This window comes from Pinus tabuliformis, chromosome 7, assembly GCF_031772625.1.
Source record: "Pinus tabuliformis cultivar Carrire ecotype Pingquan chromosome 7, CPIR1, whole genome shotgun sequence".
NCBI classification, from domain to species: domain Eukaryota; kingdom Viridiplantae; phylum Streptophyta; class Pinopsida; order Pinales; family Pinaceae; genus Pinus; species Pinus tabuliformis.
In genome coordinates this window covers 623,650,414-623,667,346 of record NC_142293.1, presented here as the reverse complement: position 1 = coordinate 623,667,346, position 16,933 = coordinate 623,650,414, and the positions used below count along the sequence as shown (strand labels likewise).

At 38.2% G+C, this 16,933-nt stretch overlaps 1 protein-coding gene across 1 annotated transcript; it reads right to left on the bottom strand.

Annotated features, from left to right (window-relative positions):
• Positions 1 to 2,615: 2,615 nt before the first annotated feature.
• LOC149248982 (phenylcoumaran benzylic ether reductase PT1-like) lies at positions 2,616 to 3,089 on the bottom strand. The gene has a single exon (XM_089451566.1). It carries the CDS (start codon positions 3,087 to 3,089, stop codon positions 2,616 to 2,618), a length of 474 nt encoding a protein of 157 aa, XP_089307692.1.
• Positions 3,090 to 16,933: the final 13,844 nt, after the last annotated feature.

Here is a 16,933-nt window from a genome sequence, read left to right as displayed (position 1 = left end):
TTTTGTTGCGCCGATTGCGCAGTGGGGGGGTCACAAGGGGTTTGAGGGGGGCGAGTAACTCCCCTCTACGGGGTCCGGGGCAATGCCTCGGGGAAATCTTTTTGGACCTTATATTAGGTTTGGCGTACCTACCTATGGTTTTGTGCATGGCTTTCGCACATGGTTTTGGGCGCGATGGTTTTCAATCCATGGTATTGGATGCTTCAGCATGTATCTATATATATATATATATATATATATATATATATATATATATATATATATATATATATATATATATATATATATATATATATATATATATATATATATATATATATATAGATATATATATATATATATATATATATCTATATATATATATATATATATATATATATATATATATATATATAGATTGTAACATTGAAAGGAACGTAATGAAAAATCAAGCTGGTAGTCCCAGTTTTGAGAAATAGGAATCCAAAGATATGGTCCATTATGAAATACAACCTCCTTATCCTCCTTGTTTTCAAATAAGAAGATAAAAAAACAATTTCCAATAGCAGAGAGGGAAATCTCACCCTTCATCATGGGGTTCCATGTTTTCTTAATCCATGCTTCCATCGATCTAGGGGAGGGCCACATACCTGTGAATTTCCCAATTAACGCTCGCTCGGCATAAGCTAGGGAGGTATGGCGTGCTCCATTCGGCAGGGAGACGTCTTTAACCTCAATGTTCCGCTTCACAAACTTGGAAGCAGTAGTAGCAGACCACATGCACCTCAGGAGGGAGGCTAGAAGTGATTGGAAAGCGACATCGACAGAGGGATCTAGAGGGGGAGGAGAGGGGGCCTCTGTAGTGGCCATTGGGAAAGCTTGCTAGAAGATTCAAACCAAAAGTTCCAACCGAAATCGCCAGAACCCACTTTTATTCATGCTACCATGTTGTTACCCACTTTTATTCGCCTAGAGCACTGAGATGCCTAGTGGGGGGAAGATCAAGTTTTCCTCCCCTTTTTCTTCTCTACTTTGTGCTACTCGCCTTGAACCGGATGCATGGGAACGAGTTGAAATGGGTTTTCCTCACCAGGTCGAGGGTTTTCCTTGTCTGAGTCCGAGGTGTCCGATTTATGCTGCCTTTTGGTTCCACTGGGTTCCATTGTGTCGGAAGTATTTTCAGTTGCGATTCCATGGGCGTTTGTGGAGTTTGTTCCTGCGGTTCTGCTTGGCTGTTCTCATTTGGGCTGGGCAATTCCTCCTCACTTTCTTCCTCTTCCTCAGGGTCTGGTGGGGGGAATGTCCACCCTTTTTTTTCCGGATTTCCTCCTTCTTTGGCTGTCTTTTTTGAATTCTGGGCAGGCATTTTGTAGGTGCCCTATCTGCCTGCATATTCTGCATCGGAATGTTGTGTTTTCATAATCTATTGTTTGCATCCAGCAACGATCTTTGTGCTTCAGTACTATGCGGTCCGGTAATCCTTTGCTGAGATCAACCTCCACACAGATTCGTGCGAAAGTGTAGATTCCATCTTCCACTCGCTGGGTATCCATTTTAATATATCTGCCGAAGGAGTTTCCAATGCAGGCGATTGTCTTTTGGTCCCAAAAATGTGCTGGAAGGTTGTGTAGTCGTACCCACACTGGCACCCTGGAGACAATGAAGGTGTTTGCGTCAAAATCTGGGGTCCAAGGTGTAATGAAGAGTCCTGAAGATCCCCAAAACCACGGTCCCTGCTGTATAACTGCGTCCCTGGCCTCTACAGAAGGAAGTTTGACTATGAAAAAGCCTTTGGAGCAGAGCATGACGTCACAATTAAGAGACCATTTTGTGAAAATCCAATGAAAAAGGTCCATGGGTTTTGGCCAGAAACCGTTGAAGCGACAGATGAGGGCTTGTCTTTCATAAATGTTGCGCACCTCCTCTGCTTCTGTTGTATCTATTGTTAGTTCAGGTGTATAGTCCAGTTGCTCCACGATATATGGGCTGGGTTCTGTTCCGACCTGCTGTGGGGTTGTAGAGGAAGATTTTCCCCCTTGTAGAATATGCTTGTAAGATGTTCCTTCACTTTTGTGCTGCTGGTGTGGATCTGGCCTGTGTTTTGCTTTAGATCCACTGCCCCCTTCTGATTGTTTTCGTGGGCCACTGGCTGCTGCGCCTCCCCGTAGCCGCATGTTTACAATAATATTAGATCCTGGCTTGATGTTGTAAGATCCAATTGCCCTATGATCTTGTAACGATCTGCCCTCAGAGAGCAGATGTTGATATCCTTCCGGGAGGCCGATGTGATTGGCAATGTTTTTCTTCAGATTTGAGACACTATCTGAAGCTTGAACCCAGATTAGGGTTGATTTCCCAGAGGGGGGTTTTATACTGATCTGAAAGCGTGGATCTGGTGAGGTTGCCGCCACAGAGGCTATGGGAGCAGTTCTCCTCTGTTTTGTGTTCTGGTTATCCTCGTGCCATATAGCCCCTTCTGTGATCTGGGGGATCAGATCGGTGAAGAGTGCCTGTTCAGGTCCCATCACCATTACCGAGGCAGGGTTCTTGAAAGCACAGTGTAACGGGTGGCTAAAGATTTGCACGTCCCCGTTCGGCTGTCCTTTCATAGACCAGAGTTCCAGGGTACTTGGGACTTAGCGATTCCTTTGCTTGTTGAACGGATCAGATAGATCCAGTCCAGATCTGGAAATTTTGTCTCTGTTCCCAGCAGGCGGAAGCAGATCCGCTTCATGCAGTCGGCCTCTGTTGTTTTCAGCGCTGGATCCGATGAAAAAACCCATCCTATCCAAGCCTTTTGCATTTTCATCTCCAGGAATGACAGCTGTATCCCTTGGAGGGGCTGTGAGGCCAGCCTGTACCAGGCCGGGAAAGAAAAACCCTGCAGAAAATTCGCTAGAGACGATTGCATGTTGCTCTAATGATCTATGGATTATATATGTACCTGAGGCCTCGAGGGATTCCAGGAGCTGAGTTTTCTCAGAAATTGTAGAAGCCGTGGACTCCCTGGCAGGAAAGAGGGTGGGATGGCCGAGATCAAGGCGAGTTTTGTCTGCATGTCGTCCTATGTAGCCTGTTGCGTCTATTATGTGCACCCCGCTGCTTCCCATCTCGGCTTTTGCAGGTACACAGATCCGTCCCTCTACTCCACCAGAATATTTCCTCTTCGATCCCTACCACCAGTGATTAAAGATATAGTTCCAAAGATTTAAAATATATATAGATATATATATATATATATATATATATATATATATATATATATATATATATTATATTATTATATATTATTATATATTTTATTTAATTATAATTTAAAAATTTATATTTTTTCAAATTATTTGAAAAGAAAGAGAAAAATAAATTTTAATTTAATAAAATTTATTTTAAATTTAACAAAATTGTAAATATTAATTATTAATATTTCTTAATAAAATATTTTAAAGTATTAAATTTATTTTTATATTAAGAATAATAACTTAATTTTTTTAAATTACAATTATATATATATATATATATATATATATATATATATATATATATATATATATAGATATATATATATATATATATATTTTTTAATTATTATGAAGTTGGGGTGTCACGAGTGGGAGGAGTACTTTATTGTCTCAATGAACAAGCTGAAATTAAGTTATGCATGGGGACTAGGAGTGGCCAACAACAATAGAGCGGAACTACTAGCTTTGTGGAAATGTTTGGACTTAGCCATATCTCTCGGAGTAAAGAAAATTAAAGTGGTAGGGACTCCTTCTTATTTTTAAGAATGTTCACAACCTCCAAGCATGACACAAGGTCTTCTATTGTTTTTTTTTAACAAGATTGGATAGTGGATATATTATCAAAAGTTGTGATGGAGCAACCTCCTATTACAATCAACTGTAGCATAAGTGGAAACTAAGCCATGAGAATGTGCTGGGAACGCAGTCCCTTCTCCTATGCTTATATTCAAAAATTCATAGATTTCTGTAGCTATTCTCAAATATTGTCTAACATATTGTCCTACTAGTAAAGCAAATTTACATAACATTGATTCTCTGGTATTTTTTCATGGTCTGTAGACTAACTACTCCTGAGAGGGATGATTCTTCTTGTCTTGAATTCCATTTGGTTTGCTTCCTTCTTTTTCCCCTTGGGCTGCTTGTTGTTCCTTCTGTTGTGTTGTTCCTTCTGCTTGTTGTTCCTTCTGTAGGTTGTTCCTTCTACTTGTTGTTCCTTTTGATGACTGCGGTTTTTCCTTCTAGTTGTTGTTCCTTCTATTGTTGTGATGTTCCTTATGCTTGTTGTTCCTTTTGTTGTTGTGTTGTTCCTTCTGCTTGTTGTTCCTTCTATTGGTTGCGGTTGTTCCTTCTGCTTGCTACTCCTTCTGTTGTTCTATTGTTCCTTCTGTTTTTGCATTGTTCCTTCTGCTTGTTGTTCCTTCTGTTGGCTTCGGCTTTTCCTTCTGCTTGTTGTTCCTTCTGTTGTTTTGTTGTTCCTTCTGTTTATTGTTCCTTCTGTTGACTACGGCTGTTCCTTCTGCTTGTTGTTCCTTTTGTTGTTGTGCTATTCATTCTACTTGTTGTTCCTTCTGTTGTTGTATTTTTCCTTATGCTTGATGTTCCTTCTGTTGTTATGTTGTTCCTTCTGCTTGATGTTCCTTCTGTTAGCTGCAGCGACTTGTTGTTCCTTTTGCTTGCTACTTGGCGTTCCTGAGTGTGACTTTCAAAATTCCAAGTACTATGCCTAATCTAAGTATTGAGGCCAATGAATGAAAATCTGCCTATTGTAGCTTAGTTAAGGTAGAGGATTGAGCGAGAAGGGTCCTCCATTGAGACTAAGGTTTCCTTGAGGCAACACACAGCCTTTCTTTGCCAGCAAGTCTGCTTACTTGTTTAAATCCTAAAGTATGTGGTAAGAGTCAACTCTGTCAAAATCTTTCAAAGTGTTTCAGATTCGCTGTAGGGATTTGTTTAATGCAGGATTGCAAAAATGATCATCGGAGTTTAAAAGTTTAATCAGGAGCTCCGAGTCTCCAAAAATTTGAATTATTTTATAACCTAGCTCCTTCGTAATCTGACAAGCTTTTAAGAGATTGTAACTCTCTGCTTGATTGTTCGAGGTAGTGCCTAGGCCCCAACTGAAGCCGGTTTCACTCGATCTATCCGGGGAGAGAATCAAACCTCTTGCACCTACAATTCCTGGGTTCCCCTTGGACACTCTATCAAAGAAGATTGTGGCTTTTGAGTTCCCCTGCCACCACGTGAGAAAGTCACCTTCAGTGAGTCGCAAGCGCCAAGAAGGAGCATTCAACGGTTTGCTGACTAAACCTTTCCTCCCTCCTGTCGAGCAGGATCCCAGCCACGCTGAAGCTTCTGCAGGTAAAGAGGAGGCAGGAGCTCAATTATCTGCAATTTATAGCAAGAGGGATTTTAATTTGGCCGCCACTACCAATGAATTCGGGAGCCTGTTGTTGAAAACACAGTCATTTCTAGCCAACTACACTTTCCACCAAAGGCATTTTGGAATAGCTTGCTAGATGTTGTTCCAGACCACATTTTTAGCCTTTTTCTCATGATTTTGGTCTACCCAGGAGATGTAAAGAGAAACGACAGATATCTGGGAGGGGGAGGGAGCACTAAGACCATGAAGGACCAAATTCCAGACTGCTTGTGTGAAATCGCAGTCAACTAGTAAGTGATCAGAGGTTTCAGTAGCAGAATTGCATAAGCAGAATCTAAAGGGGTCGTCGAACCCTCTTTTGTTCAGATTTTCACTTGTTAGTGCCTTAATATGCATGATTAACCATGTGAAGAAATTCAACTTTGGTAGGCTAAAGGGGGACCAAACTGATTTCCAGAGCTTTAGTGTTAACGAAGGGGCATGTGTAGATTGTAAAGAGGAGAAACCTTGAGCTGCTGTGTAAATTCATGTTCTTCCCCACCCCCATTTATCCTTGGATGAGTAGTGGACAGGGGCAAGGCTAGAGAGAGTTGTACACAACAAGTTTTTTTGAGCGTGAAGAGGTTCTAGGACCCCTGGAAAAGTCCATCTTGCCCAATTCCCTTTGTTGTCCCAAGAGCAAATGTTTGCAAGCCAAAGGAGACCTTTGTTCACTAGCCAGATCTTTAGATCGTTGCAAGAATTTAGGGAGGCTAGAGGGGAATTCCATTGAATAGTATCCTCCCATAGTAAGGTTCTCTGTCCATTGCCCAGGATTTTGTATAAATGTTGTTGTAAGTGATTGATGCTTCTTCTACTTAAATTCCAAATTGTTGTTCCTGTTGGAGTAGATGATGTTGTAAGGTTTCTCAAGGAGCCTCCCTTTAGTTATTTCATCCAGAAGATCTTGCTAACTAGATGATTTTTGTCTTCATACAGCTTCCATATGATTTTTCCACCAAGAGCTAGATTTTCCAGGCCTAGATCCCGAATCTGTAACTCACCTTCCTAGAGTGGTCTTTTAAGGATATTCCATCTTACCAGATGTAACTTGCTCTAGTTGCCCTTGCCCCCGTTCCATAGAAAGTACCAAAGGAGCTTGGAGATCTGTTCCATGATAGACTTGGGTGCTAGCAGGAGGGAAGACTAAAAGATGAGGAGGGCGAAGAGGATTGCCTTTATCAAAACCAGCTTCCTAGCCTTTGTTAGCCAATGGCCTCCCCAATATGCTATTTTTGCTTTTATCTTGCTAATTACTTCTATCCAAAGGGAGGGAGGGCTTGGTCCCAAGGTTAAGGGAAGGCCTAGGTATTTGATCTTTCCCCAATTTTCATACCCAAGGAATCCCAAGGAGCAAGCGATTCGAAGGATAGTTAGATGATCTACATTCTAACCATAGACAACACTTTTTCTTTTGTTGATCAAGGCTCTCGTAATTAAGCAGTAGTGTTGAACAATTTCTTTAAAAGCCCTTTCTATCTTAATCGAGGCCCCTCCCAAGAGGAGAGAGTCATCTGCAAAGAGGGCATGATTTATAGTATCCACTCCTCTTGCTGCCTTAATGCCTGGGATGGAACTTACTTCCCTTTCCACTGATAGCTTTCTGCTTAGGGATTTTGCCAACATGATATAAAGAAAGGGTGACAATAGGCACTCTTGGTGGAGCCCTCTTATAGCTTGGAAGAAGTCAGCAAGTCTACCATTAATCAGGGGCGCTATCCAAGGTCTCAGTGTGCAGGCTTTTATCAAGTTGACAAACTCAACATTAAAACCAAAGGAGAGAAGGATTTTATAGAAGAATGAGAGTTTAACCCTGTCAAAAGCATTTGACATATCTAGCTTGATGAGCATGCCTTTTTCCTTCTGAATGTGGCTAGAGTTGAGGGCTTCTTTCACTTGGATCACATTGTCTATGAGGTGCCTTCCTTTGACAAAACTGCCCTGGAGAGGGGAGATCAGATTTCCTAATAGAGGCTTGAGTCTATTGGCTAAGAGTTTGGTGAGGATCTTGTATGAGGCATTGTAGAGTGAGATAGGTCGGAACCTGTCGAAAGTCTTTGGGTTAACTTCTTTCGAGATTAGAGCAAGGAAGGTGGAGTTGGTGCACCCTCCCACTTTGGCTTTCTTTTGGAAGGCTTTATCATTCGGAGGAGATTGAGTTTTATTACATTCCAACAAACTCTGTAAAAATGGATGGTGAAGCCATTCGACCCAGGGGCTTTATCTGGATCCATTGACCATATGACTTCCACAATCTCTTTTTCAGTAAAAGGCTTCAATAACCCATCGTTTAAGTCTGCAGTGACAAGTGAAGGAATGTTTGACAAAAGTCATCATCTAGTTCTTCATCGGAAGAGCCATCCTAATGAAACAGTTGCTGAAAATCAAATGTGGCAGCTTGTTTTATAAGAGGTTGTCCTTTGATGACTTCCCCCTCCCTAGTGAATATTTCTGAGATGTGATTCCGAGAGAGACGGGCCCTGCATTGTTTGTGAAAAAATGATGTGTTTCTATCTCCAGCTTGCAGCCAGAGGCTTGCGAGACTTGAGACGCCAGTACTCCTCTTCCTAGAGAAAGGAGAGAAAAGAGTTGAATTGGGTGTTTTGTTCGATGATGAGCTGAGCTTTGGTGGTTTCAGTTTCTTCCATGCCTAACTGAATCTCGGCTAAAACCTGCACAGTGTTTTTTGTATTGCTCATTGGAGTGGAGAGGGGTTTTTTTTTTGCCTAGGTTTTTAAGGCATACTTAGTGTATTTAAGTTCCTGGTCCAACACAAAACTAGGGGATCCTTCAACTAGTTGCGACCAAGCTTGAGTCACTATGTCCATAAAGCCCTCTCTTGCTACCCAAAAAGGACTGAATATAAAGGGAATAGGGCCTAAGTCTTCCTCTTTTTCGAGCAACAGTGAGATGGGGTTATGGTCAGATGTTATCTTGGGAAATATTTTTGAAGAGATTAAAAGCTTCCCCTCCATCAAATAACTTTGAACTAGAAATTGGTCTAGACGAGCAGCAATGTTGGCAATACCAACTCTATTGTTGGTCCAGGTATAACGACCTTTCTTAGGTTTGAGGTCAAGGAGGTCCCAAGAAAGAATCAAAGACTCCACCAAGACATGGAAGGGATCTTTACCCTTTACTCCACCTTTTTTCTCTTTCGGATATAAAGTTACATTAAGATCCCCCGCCAAAATGATGTTTGGGGGAGTGTAGATTTTTAGGAAATCTGAGAGAGAATTCCAGCAGTCCTTCTTTTCTAGAAAATTAACAGGGACATAAAGATTGAAGAGAGCCAAAGAAATCTTACTTGGGAGATGTAGAAGTTTTGTGTATATCCAGTGTTGGGTTGTGAAGGAGCTCTTCAGCTGAAACATATCCTCTGACCATAAGGTTGCAAGACCCCTTGAAGTACCTTGGGCGCTGACTACTTTTCCTGAGTTCTTTTTCCACTTGGTTTGACTTAAGGATAGAAGAGCATCCTCTTCTATCTTTGTCTCCTGGAGAAGGAGGATATCTGAGGGTTCCATTCTTGATCTTTTACTGCTTCAGCTTTCAATGGGTTCCCCAAACCCCTGCAATTCCAAGAGACAATGTACATTATTTACTAGGGAAAGAAGGAGTAGGCCCTCCCTTTGTGGGTCACGCCCTTGTGTTTCTGCCTAATGACATTTCGATTGTGGACTCACGCCCTGCATCGTTAATCTATTTGCCTCTTCTTCTCTGATCTCCTTATGAGACTTCCTTTCTGCCTTTTTGGTGGATCACTCAAAAGAGTCTTCTTCGGAAGAACCAGGGTTGTCTATCAGCTTTTTCTTTTAGGTCATTTCTGCATAAGAGAGTGGGGATATGGCACCTACTAGAGAGCCCTAGTTTTATTGCGGGGTTGCGTCTACAGGAGGGATTTCTGAGGTGGCTACCCCAGTTTGTTCCCGATCCTGAGTTTATTTCTGTGTCTGCTATCTGTTCCATATATTGCTGCACCTCTCCCTCTTCAAGTTCTAGTTGGTTTTGATCTTCTAGAGGGTTTAGAACAACAAAAGGGTTTGTTGAGTGGTGACATTTACTATGGCTTGAACTTCGGGTCGTATCTTCCCAGAAGAGGGTCCTCCGATCTCTGCATTCCCTCCTTTCCCTTTTGCTCTGTTGGTCTGCTTAGATGTGCCTACTTTTCGGGCTTGTATCCATTGTTTCCCCTTCCTTCTTCAGATTCTTCCTCAGTTCTCTTCTTGGAGTTTCGAGCGAAATGGCCATAGCCATGATAGTGTCGGCACTTGAAGGGGAGTTGTTCATAATCAAGTTCCTGTATGTGAGACCAACCAGCTACGGTTAGCTTGATTGCCTCAGGAAACCCTATCTCCAGATCGACTTCAACACATATTCTGGCACACGAATATTGTTCTCTCCTTTCAGCCCTATCAATGTATTTGCCTAGTTTGTTCCTGATTGTTTCCATAGATTCTGAGTTCCAGCAATGAAGAGGGAGGTGGGTAACCTTACCCAGACAGGAACGACTGAAGGAATATCCTGGGAAGGATCAAAGTCCGGCGTCCATTTATTCAGATAGAGCCCTTTGGGGCCCATGAAATATGGACCGTTTCGTAAAATAATGTCTCGATCTTTTGTTGAATCGAAGGCAAAAACATAATAGCCTTTGCCTACCAGATGATTTTGGATTCCTTCATAAACAAGGGGCCTCCAATTTCACTGTACCCATCCATCAATAGCTTTGGGAGAGGGCCAGAGGTCCGTAAATTGACCAAGGAGCTTGCGTTCTTTTAGGTTCAGCATAGTCTGGCACGGTCGTTCAGCAGGCAGTTCAACGGAGGGGATGGATTCAGCTTTCTTTATAAACTTCTGTTGATTCGGGTTTGCTTTCCTCTTGCCGCTGGAGGCTACCAGTCATTTGAAGGCATCGATCTCAGGAGGGAGGGGAGGATGAGGGCCCCCTTCGATGTCCATGCGAGCCGAACTCGAGTTTTTACCAGTTGAAGAGGCTCACCATGCAGATCAATTTTTAAAAAAATTTGGACCAATTCTCGATTTGTGCCCACAAGGTCTTCTATTGTTGTAAGAACAGATTATCAGTTAAAAAAATTGAACAACTAGAGTTTTATCACATCCTCTGGAACCTTAACAAGGTCATCAGCGAGATGGTGATCGCAGTGTGACCTTGGGCAAGGGCAGGTGTGAGCTTGATGGGAGGGACGTGGGCCTCCTACCTATTCCATAACAGAATGTTGGTTACTGGAGAATTTAATGCCCTCCTCGTAAACACTGATGGAGGGATGATGCGGGTAAGTATAATTGGAAATTAGGTCAGGTGGGGAAAGGATTGTGAGCTATCAATGCATTGCGTCCTCCTAGATTCCCAGACTATCACCTCCCAAGGCGTATACAGGAAAATAACTAAGCCCATGGATAGAATAGATAATCCATCACCTCAGGGAGGAAAAAGGACTTTATATCTCTCTGGAGAATTAATGGTGAAGTGATGGATAACGTCTCATTATCCAGTGAAGTGGTTGCAAGGGTGGTTTGGTAGATCCATTTGACAACAAGCATATTTAATGGCACCAAGGATTAAATACCTCCAGGCGATTATGGCACGAGTCGAGGAGAAGGAAGAGTAGGAAGGAATTTTTGTATTTAAGGATATGTAGACTCCTCCTGTATCATATGTCGTAGCAATTTTGGAGCACCAATTTAATAGTAGTGTGGGTTGGAAGGATACTGCTATGGAGTCGAAGGAGGGACAAGATAAGAAATCCCTTGAGGAGGACTTGGCCCCCTAGAAGAGGGCCACAAAGTTTTTGTTTAAATTACTTATGGGTAGGCTCGATCTCATCATCCATCGGGTCAAACTACTGGAGAGGGATCATGCAACAAATGTTGAACATATCAACGCGAAGTTTGAAAGTGTGGAGGCATCGCTAGAGAGAAAGATAGTGTAAATGGGGACCGACTTGCTTAGCTCCAATTTGGAGTTGATTAGCGATAGCATATTCAGTGAGGTGAAAGAACTTGTTGCAAGGTTGCCTGAGGAGGTTGTAGCTCACCCCGAAATGTAATATGGAGAGCATTCTGACATCAGTTATCGGGGAAGACTCGACATAGTAGCTCTCGCATACAAAACATCGATTCCTCCCTATGGGGAATTCTTTTTCCGATCCAACCTGCGTGAAAGCAATGCCTACGATCTTGGTCTTTCCCTAACGCATAGCTTGAAAGTGGAAGGTGCTCCTTGAGGTTACAATATCGAGTACTCTTTCTTTATTCTATAATAACATTCTCTTCTCGCAAGATTCTCCTACAACTATTGAAATAGAGGTAATTGACCCAACAATGGCACCTGAGATAGTCGATTCAACAATTGCTTCAGAGGAAGAAGCTGTGAGACAAGAGATGCGAAACTTGAATCATAAAGATGTTCGTTCTGCGTAAACGTAGCTATAAAAAGGTAGAGGAGAAGGGGATTCAAGAGCAGGGCCGAGCAGTGGAGGCAAGGAGGCTAGCGAGGAAGTGGGGAAGTCCAGCTTTGGATAATGTTTTTTCATGCACTTTCGTTATGTTTTGATATTGGGTCTTTTTTTCGAGTTTATGGGAACTTTTAGTGTTTTGTTATAGTTTTTAAGGCAAGTAGAGGGAAAAAGTTAGTATTAAGGATGTATTGGGATATGGAAATAGCATCTTAATCTGAAGCAAGTTTTGTTGTGATTTTGCAAAAATGGTCATGAATGTGTAAATCCATATTTTGAATATATATATATATATATATATATATATAAACAAACTATTATGAATATAACAAGTGCTACATAGTACTATTACCTATCATTTTGTTTAAATATAGCTTAATTGAAGTAAAAAAAAAATGAATTCAAAATTAGCCAATTTAAGTTTTAATCATTAGCAATTGAGATGTTTTATTAATTGTAATTGATAATATTTTTGTTAAAATGATGGTCTAAAATACTTTACATTTTCTGTGTAAAATATAAATAGACATATTTTAAAGAGTAACTGTTCTTACACATATATATTGTGAAAGATAAATTAAATATATTACTTAAAATATGTATATAAATATTCAAAATAAATTAAAATAAATATTTATAATTAGTTTTACTAATTTTGTTAATAAGATTGGATTTTAAAAAAACCCTGAGAAGATAAACCAAACTGAAAAAATAAAAATAAAAATAAAGAAATCAATCCAGATTGATTATGTGATTTTGCCGAAGATTATCTAAACAATGTTATGGATCACAAAAGTCTAAATTCCTTAAAAAATAAAGAAATCAATCCAGACATATTAAAAAATAATCTAATTTTAATTTTAATGGTTTAAATATTTTTAATGGCACAAACAGACTCAAATAAAAAAATTATATATATATAATAAAACGGTTTTAAATTTATCAATATATATGAACTTGAAAGCGAAGTTGATAGTAATTTTCTGGCTTGAAAAAATCAAGAATTTTACAGGTACCATCTCTACTCAACATCACCGGGTTTCCGAGAAGAACTAAGGAAGCATCGAGCTACACCAACTCCATTGTTGGTAGCTTGGTAGCTTGTTTGAAAGTAACTCTCTGGTTTGAAAAAATCAAGTTTTTACAGGTATCGGCTCTACTCAACGCTACCAAGTTTCGGAGAAGAACTAAGGAAGCACCGCTCATCACCAATAATGGTGTTGGTGGTTCGTTTTCTTTTGTAATGTGCAACTAGAAACTTTGTCAATAAAATCGATTCAATGACGAGGAAGAAAAAACTGAGCATTAAGGAAGAAAAAAAAAAATGTATGACAGACTATATGTTATGAGGATTGTAGATTATCTATTAAGTTACATATAAGTTTGAAAATCATTTTATCAAAAATGTATGACAGACTATATGTTATGAGGATTGTAGATTATCTATTAAGTTACATATAAGTTTGAAAATCATTTTATCACGTTTTTTTTTCAGAATGAAAAAAAAGCTGTATATTTTTATTATTTCCCAGTATAGACAATACATAACGCGGATAATAATTTCATGAGATAATGCCTCATCTATAAAGCAAAAAGAAATAATGATAGCAGTCTTACCGACATATTATGATCTACTGATATAGGGAAGCAAAAGGATAACCAAGGCTGCGAGGCAGTATATGTATATCATTGCTTATGAGGTAGCCATAGATATGAGCATGAGTTGGAAAACATACCAGAAATTTTCCCATAGTTAATAGATTGTATACCCGGAAAAGAAAAGTCCTGTATTTGAATGCAGTGGTTGTCCATTTTGATCCGCATCTGCCAAACGCCTGGGGGAGAAGTAAAGCCTTTTTTGGATAATGCATTTGCTTTTTTGTTTTTGTTCTTGTCAATGTGTGAGATCTTATAGGCCTTCTTGTTTTTCCATATAGCTGCAATCCTGTCCAGCCATCCAGCAAGATGTATATCTTTTATGTTGTGTTTTGATAAAACATGATCAATTATTATCCTCGAGTTCTCATAGATTTGCAAAAACGGAATGTCAAGAAAGTTGCAGAAAGATAGGAACCCTGCTAATGCCATCCCCTGGGCTCTATTATTAGACCCAGACCAGCATTCCAATAAATTTCAATGACCTAGTCCTCTGCTATTTTGATATATATGCCACATGAATATGTTGGGCAGCTCCATCGAAGTATGCAAAGTATGAGACCGACAGCATGGATCACCACAGGTTATCCATTTTATCAAGTTGCTCATTCAAATACATATATCCCTTTACTAGAAAGAGCATAGTTTTAAATCTATGCTTCAGTTTTTAAATCCATATATATTATATCTGGTTAATATATATGTGTTTCGATAGATATTATTTATTTGATGAATGGATTATGTTTTAAAGTTCACATTGAGAAGGCAAATACTCAAAATTTCTAGAACTCACTCTATTTTTTGGCAGCAGCAGGCGGTTCAATGGTTGTTCAAATACTTTAGATCCTCAGACATACACCACGGGATAACAATTTTTCAGCAGGCGGTTCAATGGTTGTTCAAATACTTTAGATCCTCAGACATACACCACGGGATAACAATTTTTTCCCAAAACACCCAAAATTTTACTGCCCAACAAACACATATGTAAGTAAAGAATGCCAAACTGTATATTGGGTGTATTTAACCTAAACTTTAGCAACATCTACGCCTATATTAAACTTGACTTTAAATGAATTTGGATTAATCGAATTTAATATAATCTATTGTTCTTGTATTTTTCTCGAGTACTTGGAACAATAGATCTGAAATAAACACGCGAAACAATGCCTTTCTTGAAATAACGGGATTTATATAACACTTGAACATCAAAAAGAGTTTCAAGAGAGAATACCACCCATTTAGCTGTTCACGATAACCTCACCGATGTTTTATTCATGAAGCCTTCGGTTTGAACGGAGTTGCTGCCTTCTCCATTTCTTGGTCAATCACCCAAATTCCGATGCCTAAATTTGAGTCTCCATGCAAGCAATTTTCACTTGTTGGCCTTTTCTTCCCAAGAATCTAGTTGGTAACATTTTTCCGCAATGTATCTTAAGTTTGTCTAGGATAACTCTCATTAGTTAAGAATTAAAAAAAAAAAACAAACACATTTTTGTCTAATGAGTAACGAAAACTTTCCCTTTGTAGCATGATGACAAAATCTAAGCATAATTAAGTAATAATTATATAATAAAAGTATAGACAATCAAAATTAAAATAATATTTAAAAACACTAAAATTTAATTTTTAATGTTAAATTATGTATAATTCTTAAAATATTTTTGGTGAAATAAAAATTATAGGCAGTAAAACAAAAATACAATGACATGGGTGCGACTACTAGTAAATGGATTCCAAATGCCAAAAAATAAATAACACTAAATCAAAAAGTTAAATAAAAAGAAATAACACTAAAAACAAAATATTAGTGACTAATAGAAATGAAAATTATTAAGCAACGTACGTGAACCAATTACTTTACAAATAAATAAATTAAATAATAATAATAATAATAACAAAAATTGAATTCTCAATGTTAAACTATGGAAAGTTTTGGTCAAAGACAAATTAATAAGCAGTCAAAGGCAAAACTAAATGGGTAATACCATTGAATTTTCAATGTTAAACTATGGATAACCGGGATAAAGTTTTGGTCAAAGATAAATTAATAAGCAGTCAAAGGAAAAATTGAATGTAATATCATGTTTGCCAGGTATAACAAGGGCTACATAGTAGCTAGTATCTAGGGTTTAGCTTAAATATAGTTTAAGTAAATTAAAAAATAATAAAGATAAAGATTTCATCACAAAAATAAAACAACTAATAACATGTTGTAGTGTTGAATGCTATCACCAAAAATTAAAAAATATGATTAACCAATATTGTTTATATTAACATATATACACTTTAATATATGTGTGTGTGTGTTTTATTTTTTATTAACATATGTACTTTTTTATAATTAAAATTATTAAAATATGTTTTTAATAAAATAATAAGTCACCTTAAATTGAAAATATGAAGAAAAACTATAATTCATGAAAATACAAATAATAGAAAAAAAGGAAAAAAAATCTAAAAGTTAAATAATAAGGAAATAAAACTAAAAACAAAAAATTAGTAATTAATAGAAATTGTAGTTTCTAAAGAGCCCATACTAGCAATTGCACGAGATGTTGCAAAGGAAACGCCGTAAGGCATAAAATCGAGAAGAAATGTGGCATATAAAAAATCATTGAAGATAAAAATTAGTAAGCAAAATGTCCTTCAAGAAAATATTCAATGAAGAAGACACATTAGGTAGACAATTTGGTTTTCAAATGGTAAATTCAACTTTTCCTAACTCCATTGTGACATTTTACATTCACCAATATGAAACGTCATATTATTTGGAAAACGCAATACAATCAAACCTATGACTTTATCAAGATTGTTCATATCGGCAAGTATTTTAGTTTGCTTTGTAAGATGTAGCTTCGGCCAACATTTTCCATAGACCTTTAGATTGTATAGCATGTTTGTCTTGAGTTTCCAAATGTAATATATATGTGAGAAAGGGAAATTTATGCATAAAACAACTAAAGAAAGAAAGAGCAGAGATTTTGCAATATGTGATATCTAGATGTAGTTTCAACCAACATTTTCCATAGACCTTTAGATTGTATAACATGTTCGTCTTGAGTTTCCAAATGTAATATATATGTGAGAAAGGAAAATTTATGCAAAAAACAACTGAAGAAGAAAAGAGCAAAGATTTTGCAATATGTGATATCTAGATGTTTAGATTTGAATTAAAAAAGTACATTAGATGTCTAAAAATGCATATCTACAATGATGAATGACAGGTATGAAATTTGGGCATGTAGATCTAAAGTATGTGCAATGCCGAAAAAAACAGTCAATCTGCATACTAAGTTCAAGATTGTTGGTAGTAGAGGAGTGGAAAGCACAAATTTTCAAAGTCTTCTAAGAGCAGAGTGCTTTTTATATACTATATATAT